Source organism: Nicotiana sylvestris, chromosome 1 (assembly GCF_000393655.2).
Source record: "Nicotiana sylvestris chromosome 1, ASM39365v2, whole genome shotgun sequence".
Lineage (NCBI taxonomy): Eukaryota > Viridiplantae > Streptophyta > Magnoliopsida > Solanales > Solanaceae > Nicotiana > Nicotiana sylvestris.
The window spans coordinates 39,119,085-39,139,266 of record NC_091057.1 but is presented as its reverse complement, the minus strand read 5'-3'; the positions used below and the strand labels follow the sequence as shown (position 1 = coordinate 39,139,266).

Below are 20,182 nucleotides of genomic sequence, written 5' to 3'. Positions count from 1 at the left end.
AAAACACATAATTATTATATATATATATAATTTGTACAATTATAATAAAAACACATTATTTTATATATATATATATAATTTGTACAATTAAGTTATTAAAAAATAATAATTTAAATTATAATAAAAACACATAATTATAATATATATAATTTGTACAATTAAGTTATTAAAAAATATGAATTTAAATTATAATAAAAACACATAATTATTAATGATAGTTTAGTGTCACTGGTCCTCAAAATATCGAGCCCTGAACCCATATATATATATATATATATATATATATATATATATATATATATATATATATAATTTGTACAATTAAGTTATTAAAAAATATGAATTTAAATTATAATAAAAATGCATAATTATTAATGATAGTTTAGTGTCACTGGTCCTCAAAATATCGAGCTCTGAACCCATAAATATATATATATAATTTGTACAATTAAGTTATTAAAAAATATGAATTTATAGTTGACGACATGGACACGACTATACATCCCGGCCCCCGGACGTTAGATCTATTAGCCCTACAGCCCCAGCATAGATCCGAGTATATATGGGACGGACAGTTGCTTACGCAGACTTTGCGGGCTAGGAGAGTGAATCTATTGTGGGAATTTTTGAGTCCTCCCCGCGTTCTACATCCCCGCGTGGTCCATCACTTGGAGGAGATGAGATTATATAGGATTATTAGGATTGGCCGGATACAGCTCGACTATGCTTTGATCACGGCCTTGATTGAGCGGTGGCGACAGGAGACGCACACTTTCCATTTGGCCATCGGCGAGGCCACCATCACACTCCAAGACACTGAGATTTTATATGGCATGTCCGCTGATGGCTTGCCAGTTTTACTGCCTGCGACCATGAGATATTATTCGCGGCAGACATATTGGGATATGCTGAACATGCTCACGGGTTTCATGCCGGAGGACGAGGCAGTAGCGTCTGGGTCCAGTCGTATACAGTTGGTCCACATTAGAGACCACCTGGTGCAGATCCATCATACTATCATCGATGAGTCTGCGGAGGTGGATGTACAGCGATATACGAGGCTGTTATTGCTCCTTCTATTTGGGGGAGTTTTGTTCCCGAACACTTCGGGGAACCTAGTAAGCCTCCGTTTTCTACATCATATTGCCCGGTTCGAGGATACATCTTTGTACAGCTGGGGTGGTGCTGTCATCTCATATCTGTACAGGCAGATATGCCGGGCTTGCATCGGCACACAGAGAGACGTTGGTGGCTTTCTGCCGCTTCTACAGGTGACAACATATTCAAATAATATGTCCATTAGTTACAATTCTACCTAGTTATAGTTAATCTTATACTTTACGTCAACTTTGTATGTTAGGTTTGGGTCTGGGAGCGATTTCTGCAGTTTCAGCCGCCTCTACCACAGCTACCAGCTAATGTAGAAATTCCGCAACTCCCTCTAGCCTGTAGATGGGTTATGCGACGTACTCTTGCACGAGAGTATGATGCCCATCATAATCTCCCCCTCTGCAGGGATGTGTTGGATCTGCTGGAAGACGCACAGGTGAATATCTAACTAAACTTACTTGTTATAGATTAACTTAGTGTTGTGCATACTAACGGTTTGTGTTCTTATTTGATAGTTCATCTGGACACCGTACAACGATGAGGTGATAGGTACCCTGCCAGCGTATTGCACGTTCGGCCGACATATTTGGAGGGCTTCTGTCCCGCTCATATGCCTCGATATCGTCGAGCACCATGCCTTCGAGCGGATATTTCGTCAGTTTGGCCTGCCGCAACCTATACCGACTCCGCCTGCATGGCATGCTTTACATTATGAAAGGGATGATCGGTCCAGGGCGGACGATACATTTATGGCATGGCTTAACGAGCAGTTGGGTACCTGGGACAGGCGAGGGGACTTGACCCCACCTCCGCAGCACTTTCCTATTCCACGTTATATGGCATGGTACCGTACTGTTTCCCGACTTTTTATCGGGAACCCAGTTCATCGGACACACGGTCGGTACGTCCCATACGCCGGGAGACACAAGGCCCTGGTATGTTTTCTGTTATTATTAGTTATATAGCTATAATTTAGTGCCAAATATGTAGTTTATATTTTTTACTTTGTGCAGGCGATTGGATTGCATACTGTCTATCATATGGGGCAGCATATGCAGAGTTATGTCCACGATCTTGTGGTCATGCAGGAGTATAGTCGTCGATTCATGGATGTGGCTGCCCAGACACTGCAGCGAGCCCGATCGGATCAGCGTTTGGCACACGAGGCTGATTATATGGACCCAGCGCAGTACCATCGGGGTTGTGGTATCCCACGAGCTAGTGGTGGCCGACGAGCTGGTGGTGCCGGACGATGTGGTCGTGGGCGGAGAGGAGGTGGTCCCCAGCAAGGAGGCATTGAGGCTTGTGCTGATGATGTTGCTGCTGATATGGCAGGTGGCATGCATGAGACGGACATGTCGTCTTACAGCCTTGGAATTTATCGCACTCCAGTGCCATCGCAGGTGACCCCATTGGGTCAGTTATTGATCACGGGCTCGGATATTCAAGGAGTGGATTGGGGTAGATACTTCCCAGGCCCGTCTACCACTGTTGAGGATCGACCGACCCGAGATTTTTATAGTGGGCGCCGACTGAGTTATGGCTCCACATCACATGTGCAGGTATGAGTTTATTAGTATTGAATTTGAATTTCTGTTAACTGTAACTTATTTATTTTCTTTAACTTTATTAATTTCCTTTTTAAGGCTTCATGCGATGCAGCGACAGATGATTACATTCAGGATCTAGAGATGATGATGGTAAGACAATATAAATTATTGTGAATTGTTATGTAGTTTTCTATACTAAGTTTCATATTATTATGTAGCCTTCTACTGGAGCTGACAGCACCACCGATACATGTCATCCTGCGTTGCATCCAGCTATAAGGAGACGACTTGATGATGATGATGATCCTGATAGCGTACCCGGGCGGGAGGGGATGCGCCTCAGGCCAGCGGCTGCATTGAGACACACCGGATGCGGGACACATTGACATGGTGTAAATAATATTTTTGTATACATTAACAATATTATTTAATCGAATATGCGCATTACTTTTTTTAGTTCTCCATTCGTTTGATAGTTTCATAAAATAAAATTTAGTACAACACAAGCACTTAAACTTAACTTCCATTTCAATTAAAATAAAATGTAGTACAACACAAGCACTTAAACTTAACTTCTACTTCAATTAAAATAAAATTTATTACAACACACAAGGAAAACATTACTACAGCACAAACACAATCACAAACACAAACATAGCAGGCCAACATAATAAAAATACATGAAATATGAAAAATACACTAAACACATACATGTCAATGTTTAGCCCCGGTTGCTATTTATTCTCTGCTCCAACCACTTAAATCGTTCTTCCAATTGTTCTTTTTCTTCTTCTACCTCTTTCAGTTTCGCCTTCACCTCCGCAAGTTCCAGTTTATATTTTTTTCCGATCCTTTTGTGCTTCACAATTCCATTGTGTTTTCCATTTTTCTTCTCCCACCTCCTCCAGGTTCGCCCTCAAGTCTGCAATAATTCTATTGCTTTCTTTTTCATGTTCATGTTGTGTTAAACACACATTATGAAGAAACTGTAGTTGTTCTCTGTAACATTCCTGATAACATGGTTCATCAACCCATTCTTGAAAATCACAAATAGGTTCGCCGGGAACCTTGTAAAACTGGTTCATACAGTGCCAATAGCGGCGTCCAACTTCACCACCTTCCCAATAATTTTGCATCAAACATGCTTTTCCACAGTTGCACTTTGGTGGACGAAGAGGTTGAGCCATTTGTGTAATATTTGCTTTTAGTAAAAAAAACCTTACCTTTAATAAAATATTTGCTTTTAGTAAATTTTGAGCACACAACATAACTACAATGAGTCCGTTATTTATAGGCGAGACAACACCCACATAACGTACTATCTAATGGCGCTATACTTTGCGTGTTAAATATCATGACGTTGACAAGACAACTTTATGTCAGCTGGTCAGCGTGTTAAATATCATGATGTTAATTCTTGCATGTAAAACACACACACGTTTGTGCATTCCTTTAAGTTTATAGACATTCCCCATTCATGTGGGGGATTGTTGGGTTTTGTTATTATTTATTAATAATAAAAGAGGTGTGAATGGAAAAAAGTGGGAAAAGAAATGGAGAGAAGTGAAATTTTGAATGAGTTCATTTTACTAATGCACTTTGTCCCTCATTGATAGAAGAAAATAAAATCTTTGTGTATATATAGAGAAGCTCATCTTTTAGCTCTTAGAGAGTTAAGAAGAAGGCAAGCCTCGCGCTGCCGCTGTTGTCGCTCGCTCTGTTCGACTTCGGCTTCGGATTTGGTCAAAGATTGATTGATTAATTTTTTTGGACAAAATTCTTTTCAAATATTTAATTAATTAATTAAATTAATTAACGAAAATTCAAATCCGGAATAACCCATGATCCGCGATCTGGTCCGGTTCGGCCCGTTTTCTTTCTTGGATTATTTTAAATCCGTTTTAATTTTCCCGCAATATCTCTAACAGCTATGGCTATTCTGAAACAGTGTCAAACCTGTTCCAACAGCTATGGCTATTATGAAAGGTTGCAAACCTTTTCAGAAACAGTACCAAATTGGCTATAAATATTCCTTCAAATCCCAGAATATTTACTTACGAAATTTTCTGATAATCTTCTTCTTCTACACAAAAATTCCAGTGTTTTACAGCCTTCGAGTGTTTCGCTGTTTATCGGCGTTTTTGGTACCAACACTCCGGTGAGTTAAATCGTTCTATCCTGGGAGGATATATTTCAGAACCTCAGGTACTTGAGGGGAATAATTTCCTTAAGGATACACTGTGTATTCAGTGGGCTCGATTTGTTCCTATACCGTTTTCAAAATTTATTTTCAAGTTCAAATACTGTTTTCAGAATTTATTTCTACTAATTTTCTGTTTCTGTTTTCAAAAAGATTATTGTTTTATTTATGTACAGCAATACAGATTAATAACAATCTTAAGGAAATTATTTTATTATATTCTATATTCTGTTTGTGGAGATTAAAACCTGTGTGGTTTTCTACTCCTTCTGAATTTTACAATTCTGATTTGAAGATATAAAAACTTCATCAGAGTATTGAAATTCAGAAAACATTTTGAGGAACATAAAAATTTCATCGTTTTTCTGTAAAACAATCTATAAAAACTTCTATTGGTTTTTATTACGTACTGTTTATTGATTACAGTATTATTTACTGTTCTGGTTTTGACATTAATTGAACTCTTCTGTTGTTGACAGTGGGAAATGGCAATTGATAACGGAAATCCTTCTGCGACTATTGGTGCAACGACGATAGCCTCGTCAAGCCGCACTGTTGTTCCTCCGGTCGAGAAACTGGGAAACTTTTTTGGAGCCAACTTCAAAAGATGACAGTTAAGGGTATTCTTCTGGCTTACCACACTTGGTATGCAGAAATTCACTAGTGAAGAGCCTCCAGTGCCTGCTGCGGACATGCCGGACAATGAAAAATTCATGGTTGTTGAGGCGTAGAAGCAGGCAGATTTTCTTTGCAAAGGCTATATCTTAAGTGCTTTAGAGGATGACTTGTACAATGTGTACAGTGCAATGAATACTTCGAAAGAATTATGGGACGCACTTGAGAAGAAGTACAAGACAGAAGATGCATGCTTGAAGAAGTTCGTGGTTGCTAAGTTTCTAGACTATAAAATGATAGACAGCAAAACTGTGGGAACCCAAGTTCAGGAGCTTCAACTTATTTTTCACGACCTTATTGCTGAAGGTATGGTCGTGAATGAAGCATTTCAAGTGGCTGCTATGATTGAAAAATTTCCTCCTTCGTGGAGAGATTTCAAGAACTATCTTAAGCACAAGCACAAAGAAATGAAGTTGGAAGATCTTGGAATACGTCTAAAGATCGAGGAAGACAACAAAACAGCCAAGAAGAAGTCTCGTGGAAATTCAACGATCATGGGAGCTAAAATCATTGAGGAGACTGCTCCAAGAAGTAAGAAGAGAAAGAGGTCTTCTGGACAAACTAAGGAGCAGAACAAAAATAAATTCAAAGGCAGCTGCTACAATTTGTGAAAAAGTTGGTCACAATAGCCCTGATTGTTGTCTCCCGAAAAGGGATAATAAGAAGGGACAAGCCAACATAGTGGAGAAGAATGATGACATTGATGATCTTTATGCAATGCTTTCGGAATGTATCCTAGTTGGAAATCCGAAGGAGTGGTGGATTGACTCTAGAGCCACTCGACATGTTTGTGCTATCAAAGAAGCATTTACGACTAACTCTACTGCTGGTCCCGAAGAAGAAATTTCCATGGGAAATAATGCAACAACCAAAATTGAAGGTTATGGGAAGATATTCCTGAAGATGACTTCCGGCAAGGTGTTAACGCTTAACAACGTTCTTCATGTTCCTACTATTAGGAAGAATTTATTTTCTACTTCTTTACTTGTAAAGAATGGATTCAAATGTGTATTTATTTCTGATAAAGTTGTTGTAAGCTAGAATGAAATGTATGTTGGAAAAGGCTACCTCACGGAGGGCCTTTTCAAACTCAATGTAATGGTTGTTGACAGTATGATAATTTCAGCTTCTTCTTATTTATTGGAGTCAAATGATTTATGACATATTCGTTTAGGACATGTCATATATAAACATTGCGGAAGTTAATTAATTTAGAAGTTTTGCCTAAATTCGAGTGTAATAAATCAAAATGTCAAATATGTGTTGAATCTAAGTTTCTAAACATCCTTATAAATCTGTTGAAAGGAATTCAAATCCTTTAGACTTAATTCATACTGACATTTGCGATATGACGTCGATACCATCTCAAGGTGAAAAAAAATATTTTATTACTCTTATTGACGATTGTGCTAGATATTATTATGTTTATTTGCTTAATAGTAAAGATGAAGTAATTGAAGTATTTAAGCAATACAAGAATGAAGTGGAGAATCAATTAAATAAAAAGATCAAAATGATTAGAAGTGATAAAGGTGGAGAATATGAATCTCCGTTTGCAGAAATATGTTCGGAATATGAAATTATCTATCAAACTACTGCACCTTACACACCTCAATTCAACAGAATTGCGGAAAGGAAAAATCGGACATTAAAGGAAATGATGAATTCTTTATTAATAAGTTCCGGATTACCGTAGAGTTTGTGGGGGGAAGCTCTCCTTACAGCTAACCGAATACTCAACAGAGTACCCCACAGCAAAACGCAATATATTCCATATGAAAAATTGAAAGGAAGAAAACCCAACTTGAAATATTTCAAAGTGTGGGGGTGTCTAGCAAGGTACAAGTTTCTTTACCTAAAAGGGTTAAAATCGGACCAAAAATAGTAGATTGCGTTTTCATTGGATATGCTATAAAACAGTAAAGCATGTCGGTTTTTGGTTCATAAATCCGATAATCCCGAGATTCATGTTAATATGGTAATGGAATCAAATAATGCTGAATTCTTTGAAAGCATCTATCCGTATAAAACTGAATGCGAGTCGTTAAGTGAAAGACCTAAACGACCTTGGGAAGAACCAAAGGAAAATACTCCAAGTATAGAAGATCCAAGGCGTAGCAAATGTCAAAGAACATCTACTTCCTTTGGACCAGATTTTGTGACATTCTTGCTTGAAAATGAGCCTCAAACTTTTAAAGCAGTTATGTCATCTTCTGATTCAGCATTTTGGAAAGAGGCAGTCAATAGTGAGGTTCAATCAATTTTGGATAACCATACATGAGAATTGGTTGATCTTCCTCCAGGAATAAGCCTTTAGGTTTGAAATGGATCTTTAAACGAAAAATTAAAACTGATGGCACTATTGACAAATATAAGGCAAGACTTGTTGTCAAAGGTTATAGACAAAAGGAAGGCCTTGATTACTTTGACACTTACTCACCAGTAACAAGAATAACATCTATTAGGGTGTTAGTGGCACTAGCGGCCATGTATGGTCTTGAAATCCATCAAATGGATGTTAAAACAGCTTTCTTAAATGGGGAATTGGAGGAAGAGATTTACATGGAACAACCTGAGGGTTTTGTGGTTTCTGGTAAAGAAAAGAAAGTGTGCAAATTTGTTAAGTCGCTTTATGGACTTAAACAAGCACCTAAACAATGACATGCAAAATTTGACCAAACAATGTTGGCAAATGGATTTAAAATCAACGAGTGTGACAAATGTGTTTACATTAAAAATACTCCAGGTCATGAAGTCATTGTTTGTTTATGTGATGATGGCATGTTGATAATAAGCAAAAGTATGGCAGATATAAATGCTACAAAGCGCATGTTGGCTAGCAAATTCGACATGAAAGACTTAGGAGTTGCTGATATGATCTTAGGAATCAGAATTCACAAGACTCCACAAGGTCTAGCATTATCACAGTCTCACTACATTGAAAAGGTACTTGACAAGTTCAAGTATTTGGATTTCAAAATTGCCAAGACTCCAATTGACGTGAGTTATGCACTACAAAAGAATGAAGGTGAAAGTGACTCACAACTGGACTATGCAAGAGTATTGGGAAGTTTGATTTATATCATGAATTGTACGTAACCAGATATAGTATGTGCTATTAGCAAACTGAGTCAGTTTACAAGTAATCCCAATCAAATACATTGGATGGCAATGAAACGAGTTTTAGGGTATTTGAAACATACCCAAAATTATGCTTTGCATTATAACAAATATCCTTCCATGATCGAGAGATATAGTGATGCAAATTGGATCACCGAATCATTTGAAGTTAAATTCACGAGTGGATATGTTTTCACAATTGGGGGCGGAGCAGTGTCTTGGAAATCATCCAAACAAACGTGCATCGCCTGTTCTACAATGGAATCTGAATTCATAGCTTTAGATAAGGCCGGTGAAGAAGTTGAATGGCTCCGGAATTTCTTGAAAGATATTCCATTTTGGCCCAAACCTTTGGCACCTATTTGTATACATTGTGATAGTCAAGCGGCAATAGGTAGGGCAGGGAGGATTATGTATAACGGAAAATCTCGTCATATTCGACGGAGACACAATACCATTGGACAACTACTCTCTAGTGGTATTATCACAATTGAATATATAAAGTCAAGATATAACGTGTCAGATCCACTTACAGAAGGCCTATCTAGAGAGGCAGTTAAAAGATCATCAAAGGGAATGTGGTTAAAGGCCTAGGACAAGTCATCATGGCGATAAATCTACCTAGCAGACTGGAGATCCCAAGAGCTAGGTTCAAAGAGATCAAACAAAGTTATGAATGACGGTTCAACATTATCAAATAACCCAATCCATTCTCGTGATGAAGACAATGTTAAAAAAATGAGGTAAAGCATTAAGGCTTTTTGATGAGTCAATAAAACTTAAAGCTTTTTAATGATTTGCTAAGTTTGGCAGGATATGACCAGATAGTGTGTCTTTAGGATTACACGTTTAGGAATCACCTATGTGTGTGTGAAGTGTAAGCCGCTTCAAGGAGAATGAAAGTAAAGGCCCATTCTCTAAGCACTCATGAAATCAGGCGGTGTTCATGGCTGAAACGAACACAACCGTGAGAACCATAGATGGTTAAGAATTGATTGTGTGACTTATGTTGTCTAGGTATACAACAAAGCTCGACGGTTCAAAGATATCAAATCTACCGATTAACCGAGTATATCCGATATAAGTTCACTACGGTAAGTTCAAAGAAAAACCTACTTATCCAGATGCAATTAATTCTTGCATGTAAAACACACACCTGTCCGTGCATTCCTTTAAGTTTATAGACACTTCCCATTCATGTGGGGGATTGTTGGATTTTGTTATTATTTATTAATAATAAAAGAGGTGTGAATGGAAAAAGGTGGGAAAAGAAATGGAGCGAAGTGAAATTTTGAATGAGTTCATTTTACTAATACACTTTGTCCCTCATTGGTAGAAGGAAAGAAAATCTTTGTGTATATATAGAGAAACTCATTTTTTAGCTCTTAAAGAGTTAAGAAGAAGGCAAGACTCGCCCCGTTGTCGTCGTCGCTCGGCTCGGCTTCGGCTTCGGCTTCGGATTCGGATTTGGTCAAAGATTGATTGATTAATCTTTTTGGACAAAATTCTTTTCAAATATTTAATTAATTAATTAAATTAATTAACGAAAATTCAAATCCGGAATAACCCATGACCCGCGACCCGGTTCGGTTCGGCCCATTTTCTTTCTCGAATTATTTTAAATCCGTTTTAATTTTCCCGCAATATTTCCAACAGCTATGGCTGTTCTGAAACAGTGTCAAACATGTTCCAACAGCTATGGTTGTTCTGAAAGGTTGCAAACCTTTTCAGAAACAGTACCAAATTGGCTATAAATATTCCTTCAAATCCCAGAATATTTACTTATGAAATTTTCTGATAATCTTCTTCTTCTTCTGCACAAAAATTTCAGTGTGTTTTACAGCCTTCGAGTGGTTCGATGTTCATCGGCGATTTTGGTACCAACACTCCGGTGAGTTAAATCGTTCTATCCTGGGAGGATATATTCCAGAACCTCAGGTACTTGAGGGAAATAATTTCCTTAAGGACATACTGTGTATTTAGTGGGCTCGATTTGTTCCTATACCGTTTTTAAAATTTATTTTGAAGTTCAAATATTGTTTTCAGAATTTATTTCTACTAACTTTCTATTTCTGTTTTCAGAAAGATTATTGTTTTATTTATTTACATCAATACAGATTAATAACAAGGACTCCCTTGATTTAGGTCTTGGATCCCTTAGGTCCTGTTACATGACATATGAATATCAAATTGAAACTAACAGAAGCTAAAAGAATACGACACTTAGCTCGAAATTATTGCATACACTAAAAGTTGCTTTTAATGTTTTAGAAACCAAAAAGGGAATGGAACTCAAGTAGGTGTCAGGACTAAAATAATCAGGTATCATGCGGAAAAGTGAGTAAAACAAACCTTGAACGATGATAAGTCAGATAACAAAAGAGAAATATACCAAAAGAGACACAAACATTTAACGTAAATATGGAAGATTTATAATTTCCTTCTACAAGAAGGAAAACCAATTATAATAAACATGTTACTCCTTTCTTCAAGAGATAGGAAAACTAAATATGCTAAAAAATTATGGACAACACTTCAGGAACTTTTTAGGATCATCACTTCTAGTGTCCTAGGACATAGGTATTTCAGTCAATACTCAAGATTTTAGTGATATTGGAGTTGTCCGTAAAATCATGATACGCTGAACAGCCCCCACACATAATTTTGTCAATTCTAGTGCGAAAATGGCACATTAACCTGAATATCTCTTGCTAACAATAAATGATTACAATCTAATAGGCACTAGGTTGAGTAGCTACTTTGCAACAACTGATCAAATCAGTATCTTCTAAACCAGTTTTACTGTTGTTTCGAACTGTTTTATGGCCAATATTTTGGCTAATGGATTCCTTCTCACATAAGCATGCTTGCAAAGTAAACTTTGTTGGTAATATTTTTTGGGAACCAAAAATATTGCATTATGTAATGGACATCATTTGTACAGGTTGTATATCTTCTTTTACACTTAAGAGGACAAGACTTTTTTGTCTATAAAAGGTAAGACCATTAGTTTATTTTATACACACCAACAAGACTTGAGTCTTCATTTCTTGTTTTTTCTTTTCTTCCTTTTATTAAGAGTATTTTGTATCAGAGTTAAGTGTTGGGAAGCACTTGTGTGGACCCTTTCTTTGGAGTGATCTTGTGAGGTTATTCTCTTGGGATATTAATTAGAGTGTTTACTCTAATTTGTACTCTTGTTGGTATAGTGAAATTACTCCTCTCCGCTTGTGAACGTAGGTCACTTTGACCGAACCACGTTAAATTTGTGTCTTCTTTATATACTTTAATTGCCGTTGTTATCAACTTCCATTGTCTTTGTTATTATCATTATAACATTATTTAGCTAAATTCCACACTACCCGGATTCCCGATCATAATACGAATTTTTTATCATTAAACAAGCCGGTGTCCTCTCTGGGTTACAGTTGAAGTCTTGGTTTTGTAACTTCTCATGTTCAATAACATGCATGGATTGATATTACATCAAGAGATCCAACTAAAATCATTGACCATTTATCGTCTGTGTCTGTCTATTTCTTTCCTCTCCCCGACTATTTAGGTCCTCTAATCATATTTTATCCGAGGTTCCATTTAATACTACTCCTATTAACTTTGCATGGTCTTATTGTTAGGGATATAGTAGATATGCCCTAGATTCAATCTCATATTGATGATTTAAACATATTTTTGTGAGCGTTATTTGATATAAAATATATGGCATTCTTTTATCGTAGTTATTATTAATTGTTTGATTAATTTGATAAGGTCCTTGATTAAATTTTGAGATTTGTCATCGTGATAGAGATCATGATAATGAGAGCAAAGTCTCTTACAATTTAATCTAAATTTGTTATTGATCGTAGGATTATTAATTTGGACATTAGTAATCCGGTAAGATCAATATTTATGTGATCGTCTTTATGGGATAAAGATTAGTTGATCTCATTAACTGAATCACATAGATAGATGATGCATATAGAGATATGATCATTGAACCGACTCATTGGATAATTCCTAATGGTTAGAATTACCATAAACTGTCACTAGGATATTCTCCTGAAGAATGTGATGTAAGAGTTTCTTTTGACCTGAGATCGTCATAGTAATTGACAAGTTATTTGTTGCGCTTTAATACTAGACACCTATGGCCCTAGGGCGATAGTTGAAAGGATATTGGGTACAATTGAATACTTGTAGAATTAGTGATTGATCAAGATGGAATCTGTCAACTCTTGGTAATGAGTTTAAGCTCCATGTTGTCATGAATTATAAACGACCAAATTAAGACCTTGGTCAGAGCAATTGAATGAAAGAAGAAAAGAGTTTCTTAGGTCATTCAATGATCGATTATATTTGACATGAACACATAGTTGGTCGCCTATTAGGATTTGACAATTAAACCATATCTTAGGGTGATCCAGAGCTATAAGGACAGAAAGAATTACTATATTATTCTTCTACTGGTTCTTGAGAGTAAATTGTATACTTCATGCTATCCGGTCGTTAAGGAGTGTTGCTAGATGCCACCCTTGATTAGTATATTGATGTGGTCAATTTACTACCAGTTTAGTATTGAACCTATGGGGTCGCACACTTACGAGTGTTCTGATCTTTGCTAAAGGATTAATTAACTTATTATTTGACAATTGAATTAAGGAATTTAATTAGTCAAATAGATTTAGTTATTAGTCCAAATGAAATATTATTATATTCTTTGCTAGCACAGAAGATATAATTAATATTGTGAACAAATTGAAGTTTCTATTTGGAATAGAAATTAAATTATATCTTTAGGTTGAAATATATGTGATATATATGATTAATATTATTTTATATAAGAGATGTATATAAAATATAATATTAATAAAGGCTTGTTAATAAATCAATTTTTGAATTGGATTATTAACGTGTAATCGGCAATTTCATCCTATTTGGACTGTGATTAATATTTTCAATAGGAAGATATTATATTAATATAAAAAGTTCATAAATAAGAGAATCCAACTTTGAGTTGGAGGATTCACAAGAAAGACTCGGCAGTCACGTTTCAATTAAGACGTGATTTTCCTGTTTTCCATAAAATTTATTTTTAGAATAAAACTTTTACCATAAGTAAATCATTACCTCACCGAAATAGGAAAGGGGTTTATAGGTGATGCTATATAAAGGGTGATGGAGAAAATTTGCCGGAATATAATTTTTTCTAGAGAAGAAAAACACTTTGTGAAAATGAGAGTGCAATACAAAGCCAAGAGAGAAAATACAATTACAAGAAAAGTGTTTCTTATTCTTCTAATTTGAGTTGAGATTTTTGAGAAAAATTTCAGCACAAGTTTTTCGTTCAATTCGTTCGCGGGTTTCATTGATCAAAGAGTTGATAGCAAGGATCGATCTCGGTGTGGATACGCATAAAGTCTTCGCACTACCGAAGAAATTTTGAAACGAGACTCTCTTCACCAGGTACGTTTTAGATCCGATCTTTGACATGTAAATAAATTTTAAACACAAAAAGATCTGCCTAGGATTGTTATTGTCTTCCGCTGCGTTTTACGAACACCTATACGCAATCCTTCACTTATGATACAAAGGAAAATAATGTTGTTGTTGATATCTTATCTGTGAGCTATAGATACATTAGAAGTTGGGCATCAGGAAAAAATATATGCTGGAGATGTTATTTTGTTGTTTCTGTCAATTGCTCATTCTATGTATTTCAATCCTTAAAACCATGCATTGTTGCCAAGTTTCTTGAGTTTAAAATGATCTACATGGACCAAAAAGAATTGCTCGATTATCTTTGCGATCATTGTTCAGCACGTTGCTACTGTTTCTTGTTAGGCAATAATAATTGATGAAGTACTGAAGTCCCTCTCTCGAAATTCAGGTAATAATTGTCAACGTCTTGTTCCTTTGAACGATTTATGAATCAGAAAACTTCCCTTTGTGGTGGATTACCAATGACAATCACTAATTTACTCTTAAGGGTGTTTGGATTGGGCAAAAAAGCTGGTCAAGCCAAGAACTTACTTGGGTTTGACCAAATAATTAACCTTATTATCCCTTTTCATGTTGTTATTATCCCTCTAATAGTACCATTCTCTTAGGAAAAGTCCTAATCTCTCATTTTTTTCCCTTTTTCTATCTTTGGTTGAATGGTCAGCCCGAGGAAGGTTCATCTTCGATTGACACCAGACAATGATGCACTGGATAGCTGAAAGATTGGAATCATCTTAGGAGAAATTCGTTGTATTTCTAGTATACCTCATTTGACGATTTGCACAAATTTATTGGCTTCAACTGGAGTCTAAGTAATGTTCCTGTAGCTATTGTTGATTACAGAATTTGCACTTTTAGTTGCTACTCTAGAGACGACGTGAGTGTTTTGCTTAAGTGGCGTGTTGGATAGATCACTGCTTCGCTCAATGCGTTTATCCCCATATTACGTACTTTTACTTTATTGTTCTTGTTGTTGTGCTCTCCATAGCTGCATAGCGTATTTGAAATTTGTATTTTTACAAGTTTGTCACCAATGTTTCGTTTAAATATCATGTAATGCAGCAATGGTTCCATCACGTTTCCCTGCTTTTTGATTTTACTAACTAATAGTAACATATATCGTGTAACATAGATCATAACATTTGTGTGGTTATAAATACTTCTTATTAAGGAAATATTGAAAGGTGTCAATATCTTTAAAACAGACTAATAAGAAAATATTGTCAATCCTTTTTATATAAAGGGAGTAAAGTATATGACAAATTAGTATGTTACATATCCAAGTTAACCATTTGTGTCAATATACTATGTTCGTTGTTGTTGTCAAAAATCTTATTAACATATAAGAGATTTGAGTAGTTTAATTTAAAATTCTAAAATATTTAGTAAATAATTAATTTTTTTATTAAATGATTAAATTTTTTAAAGGGAATTTACTACATTACTAAAATAAATAAATTTGTTTTGCTGATTGGAAAAGTCAAATAAAGAACATAAGGAAATATGAACATTTTGAAAATTAATTGTAACATTTTAACAAAGATGGTAAATATTATATTAAATAAAAAAGTCAAATAATGAACACCAAAAATTAATAATATTTTTTATGATACATTGTAATTATAAATTTATCCAACATACACTTAAGAAGGATAGAAAAGACGATCAATATTTTGTGTTAGATTTTCATACTTTATATAACAATATAAATAATATTATATTTCTTATAAATGACAATATAAAAAAGGTTTCAATTTGTTTATATTTGTTTGAGATTATTAAAATGAGTGAGTAATTAAGTTTCTATCTCTCATTCATTAGAATATACCTATCCCATTTGTTTTGGTTTTTCTTCTTTGCCTACATTTGTTCTATTTTCTTTTTCTTGTTTATCATGATTTCATCTTTCAGTTTTAACTCGAGTTTCTTGTTTTTGATGGTTTCATTTTTCAATTTTAATCTAACTTTTTGAATAAACTATTTTTTTCCATTAAGAGAAATATTTGAAGGAACTTGCATTAGTTTTGTTAAAAAAATTGTAATATCTTAGTATTAGATTTTGACTTTAGACCACCGATATTGTTGAACCACATCTGTTGTCACTCATTCCTGATAAACTCGGCACAAGAAATACCGGGGAGCGCAGTTGATTTCAGAGGCATGAACCCGTTGAAGGTAGGTGATTAATTAATTTAGAGCCCGTTTGGATTAGCTGATTGTCAATAGCTGATAAACTTGAAGTGTTGAAAAGCATTTTTAAGTGCTGAAACTGATTTTTTAAATAAGCATTTACATATTTGGATAGACGTGCTGAAGCTGGTTGATATGTTTGGTAGAAAAATGCTGATAAGTTGTTCTATTATTAAAATAACTAAAATACCCTTAAATTTTTTTATGAAAGATTATAAATTAAAAAGTTTCATTATAAAGAAAAGGATAGAACGACGAATATAGAATGCAGAAAAAGTTAAACAAATTTATTTTGGAAAAAATATTATTAAGGATAATTTAGTAAAAGCCTCGGTCAAATTAAAAGTGTTTATAAGTTGAAAAGCCATAAGTTGGGGGTGACTAAACTTATGGCTTATGGCTGATTTTAGCTTATAAGCACTTTGGGTGTTTACCAAATACGTAGATAGACCAAAACGTACTTATAGGCCAATTTGACCAGCTTATAAGCTTAGCCAAACACATAGTCATTTTTTATAGGATTAGATTATTTTATAATTCAAATACGCCATGAGTTGTCCTATTTTTCTTTTTAGTTGCTTTGTATAACCTATCCAAAGATGTCTGTTAATTTTGACTCGATATCTAACAAAGTATTACATAAAACGAACGAAGGAGGACCAAATATGTTCTTTACTATCAAAAATTGTTTGAAGTTATTCTTCGTTTTAATATTAGTATATTTATGCCTTTACCGTTATACTTTGATTTAAAAATATCCTTAATTTTAACGGAGGGACATATGGCAGTTTTGAATTAAAAATACTGTATAAGATAAAAATCGTATGCCTCCGGCTTATTGGCTCGAGGGTCCTTCCTAAGCCCGAGTCAGGGTGAGGTCGAGTTTGAACCCGATGGGCCAGACTCGAGATCGAATATAGAATGCAAGGACCGGAGATAGGAGTACGAGGAGTACCAAAGCTTAGTATGCTCGACCCCGAAATAGTACCGTTATGGATTTGTAACATAATAAGCTAGATTCCTGCCACGTCCCCAAAATCATGGCGCAATTCCGGAATAGGATTGTACGATTTCGTACCAGGCGGTTAGATAGTTGTACCAAGAATATTCTTTACTGTAAATAGAAATATACCTTATTTAGAGATTCTCCTATTATATAAAGGGGACCCCAATCATTTGTAACATCATCTAATCATTGAGAAAAGAATATACTCTTTACTTTTTGCCTATTGTTCATCATAATTATCCGTCAGCTCTATTGCTCTTACTTTATTTTTCTTGCTTAATTGTTCTTATTGTTCCAAGCCCACCGAGATCTCCGCTGCTGAGTTACATTAGTTTGATTCACTTACTTCTTTAATTTCTACCTCATATCTCTTGAAAATTAATTGGTATTGAATTAAATCACATATCTTTAAAACCACAAATCAAGTTTAATTGTTACTCATATTTTCGAGGTAAACGGTTTGGCACCCATCGTGAGGCTAAAGATAAAAGTGATTATTTCTTTACTGATTCTCATTACACACGTTGTTTTTATACTTTCTCTTGTCAAGATTTTTTGAATCTCAGGTTGAAACATGTCTAGCACACAAAATGCACATATTCATGTCAACGAAGGTCTTGGAGAAAACAACAATGCAGGGGTCGGTGTACCACCGATAAACCTAGAGGAAGTGCCAAATGTGGAACCAGTTGATGTTAGTTCACACATTGTTCTAAACACGGATTTAGGCACAGACCCCGAAGAGAATGTACGCAGGGAAGCCCGAGCTGGTGTCCAAAGAACACAAGGAATGAGAGACGGGGGAATCAGCCTCCAAGTGGTATTCGAGATGTTGCAACCTCAGCAAATCGCCATCGCCCAACTTCAAAGTCAGAATAAGACTCTGAGTGTGGTCGAACCAGTAAATACTTGGCGTACTGAACAAGCGCTAGAAAGGCCAGATGAGAGTGGCTTGAGGACTGCCCTACAATTATAAGAATGCTCGAAGATCTCACCAAAAGGATCTAGTCCGAAGAAAAGAAGATTGAAGGCAACGATAAAAAGGTGGAAATTTATAACTCCCGTGTTGACCAAATACCGGGGGCACCTCAGTTTTGAAAAGTTTAGACGCCAAAAAGTTTTTACAAAAACCATTGCCTCAGAGCGCAGCTCCGATGCCCATTCCCAAAATGTTTCGCATGCCCGATATACCCAAATATAATGGAACAACCGACCCCAACGAGCATAAGACTTCATACACTTGCGGAATCAAAGGAAATGATTTGAATGACGATGAGATCAAATCAACCTTGTTGAAAAAATTTGGAGAAACATTGTCGAAAGGAGCTATGATTTGGTATCAAAACTTAGCTCCCAACTCTATTGACTCGTTTGCTATGTTAACATATGCCTTCGTAAAAGCACACACCGGGGCCATAAAGGTGGTCACGAGAAAATCGGACGTCTTAAAATAAAGCAAAGGAACGACAAGATGCTAAGGGAGTTCATGTCCATGTTTTAAATGGAAAGAATGGAATTACCACCGGTCTCCGATGACTAGGCAGACAGGACTTTATGCAGGGATTGAATGAAAGGAGCTCGATTGCGTCTTGGCAATTAAAATAGAACTTGATCGAATATCCTGCTGTGACATTGTCAGATGCGCACAATTGTTACCAGTCAAAAATTAGGGTCGAGGATGACCAGTTGGGAGCTCCCTCGGGTTCAGTTCATCCTAGAAGATTCGCAGCCAATCCCCCGAGGGACACAGACCGAGAATCGAGATTCAACAAAGAACGGTATCAGCCATATGGTGATTGGAGAAACAACGGTCCAGGTTGTAATGCTCCTCGGAGAGATCGGAGGAACGATCGAGGCCAAAGTTCTCGGGGCATGAGTAAGAGCGGGTTTGATAAGCATACTGACCCCGCCGAGGCTCCTCGATTGTCAGAGTACAACTTCAACATAGATGCGTCGGGGATTGTCTCAGCTATTGGGAGAATCAAAGACACCAAGTGGCCCAGGCCTATACAGACTGATCCTTCTCAAAGAAACCCGAACTTGATATGCAAGTATCATGGCACACATGGCCATAAAATAGAAGATTGTAGGCAGCTAAGGGAAGAAGTGGCTCGATTGTTCAACGAGGGCCACCTTCGAGAATTCCTAAGTGATCGGACTAAGAATCACTTCAGAGAGAGAGAGAGAGAGATGCAAGTAAAATCAAGCAAGAACAACCACAACATGTAATCCACATGATCATTGGCGAAGAAGATGTCCCTCAATGATCTGTATTCAAGCGCACCAAAGTATCAATCACCAGAGAAAAATGGAGTCAGAGTAATGTGCCCAAGGATGTCTTGTCATTCTGTGACGAGGAAACAGAAAGCATATCTCAGTCTCACCACGACGCCCTGTTAATCTCTATTCTTTTAAATAAAATTCAAGTTAAACGTGTTTTAGTGGATCCAGGTAGCTCAGGAAACATAATTAGATCAAGGGTCGTGGAACAACTCGGCATACAAGATTAGATTGTACATGCATCCCGGGTCCTAAATGGCTTCAACATGGCAAGCGAAACAACAAATGGGAGATTATCTTGCCAGTAAACTTAGCCATGACCATACAAGACACTAGATTCCATGTCATTGAAAGTGACATGAGGAATAACGCACACCTCGGAAGACCATGGATACATAATATGAGGGCAGTGCCTTCAACTCTTCACCAGATGATGAAATTCCCAACAGAGGAAGGAGTGAAAACATTCCACGGAGAGAAACATGCTGCAAAAGAGATGTTTGCAATCGAGGAAGTGGTGTCGATACCAGATCCTTTGACCTCGGAGAAATT

General features: G+C 36.2%; 1 protein-coding gene across 1 annotated transcript; it reads left to right on the top strand.

Moving 5' to 3' along the window:
- The first annotated feature begins 438 nt into the window (after positions 1-438).
- Positions 439-3,082, top strand: LOC138879306 (serine/threonine-protein phosphatase 7 long form homolog). The gene is made up of 6 exons (XM_070158913.1): positions 439-1,271; positions 1,361-1,546; positions 1,626-2,045; positions 2,124-2,672; positions 2,757-2,810; positions 2,879-3,082. Exons 1-6 carry the CDS (start codon positions 486-488, stop codon positions 3,044-3,046), a joined length of 2,163 nt encoding a protein of 720 aa, XP_070015014.1. The 5' UTR covers positions 439-485; the 3' UTR covers positions 3,047-3,082.
- Positions 3,083-20,182: the final 17,100 nt, after the last annotated feature.

What these genes read in the sequence shown, in the direction of transcription:
- LOC138879306 (XM_070158913.1), top strand. Translation starts at nt 486, where the DNA reads ATGGACACGACTATACATCCCGGCCCCCGGACGTTAGATCTATTAGCC. An exon ending in GCTTTCTGCCGCTTCTACAG is followed by an intron (nt 1,272 to 1,360) that starts GTGACAACATAT and finishes TTTGTATGTTAG; the next exon opens with GTTTGGGTCTGGGAGCGATT. An exon ending in GCTCCACATCACATGTGCAG is followed by an intron (nt 2,673 to 2,756) that starts GTATGAGTTTAT and finishes TTCCTTTTTAAG; the next exon opens with GCTTCATGCGATGCAGCGAC.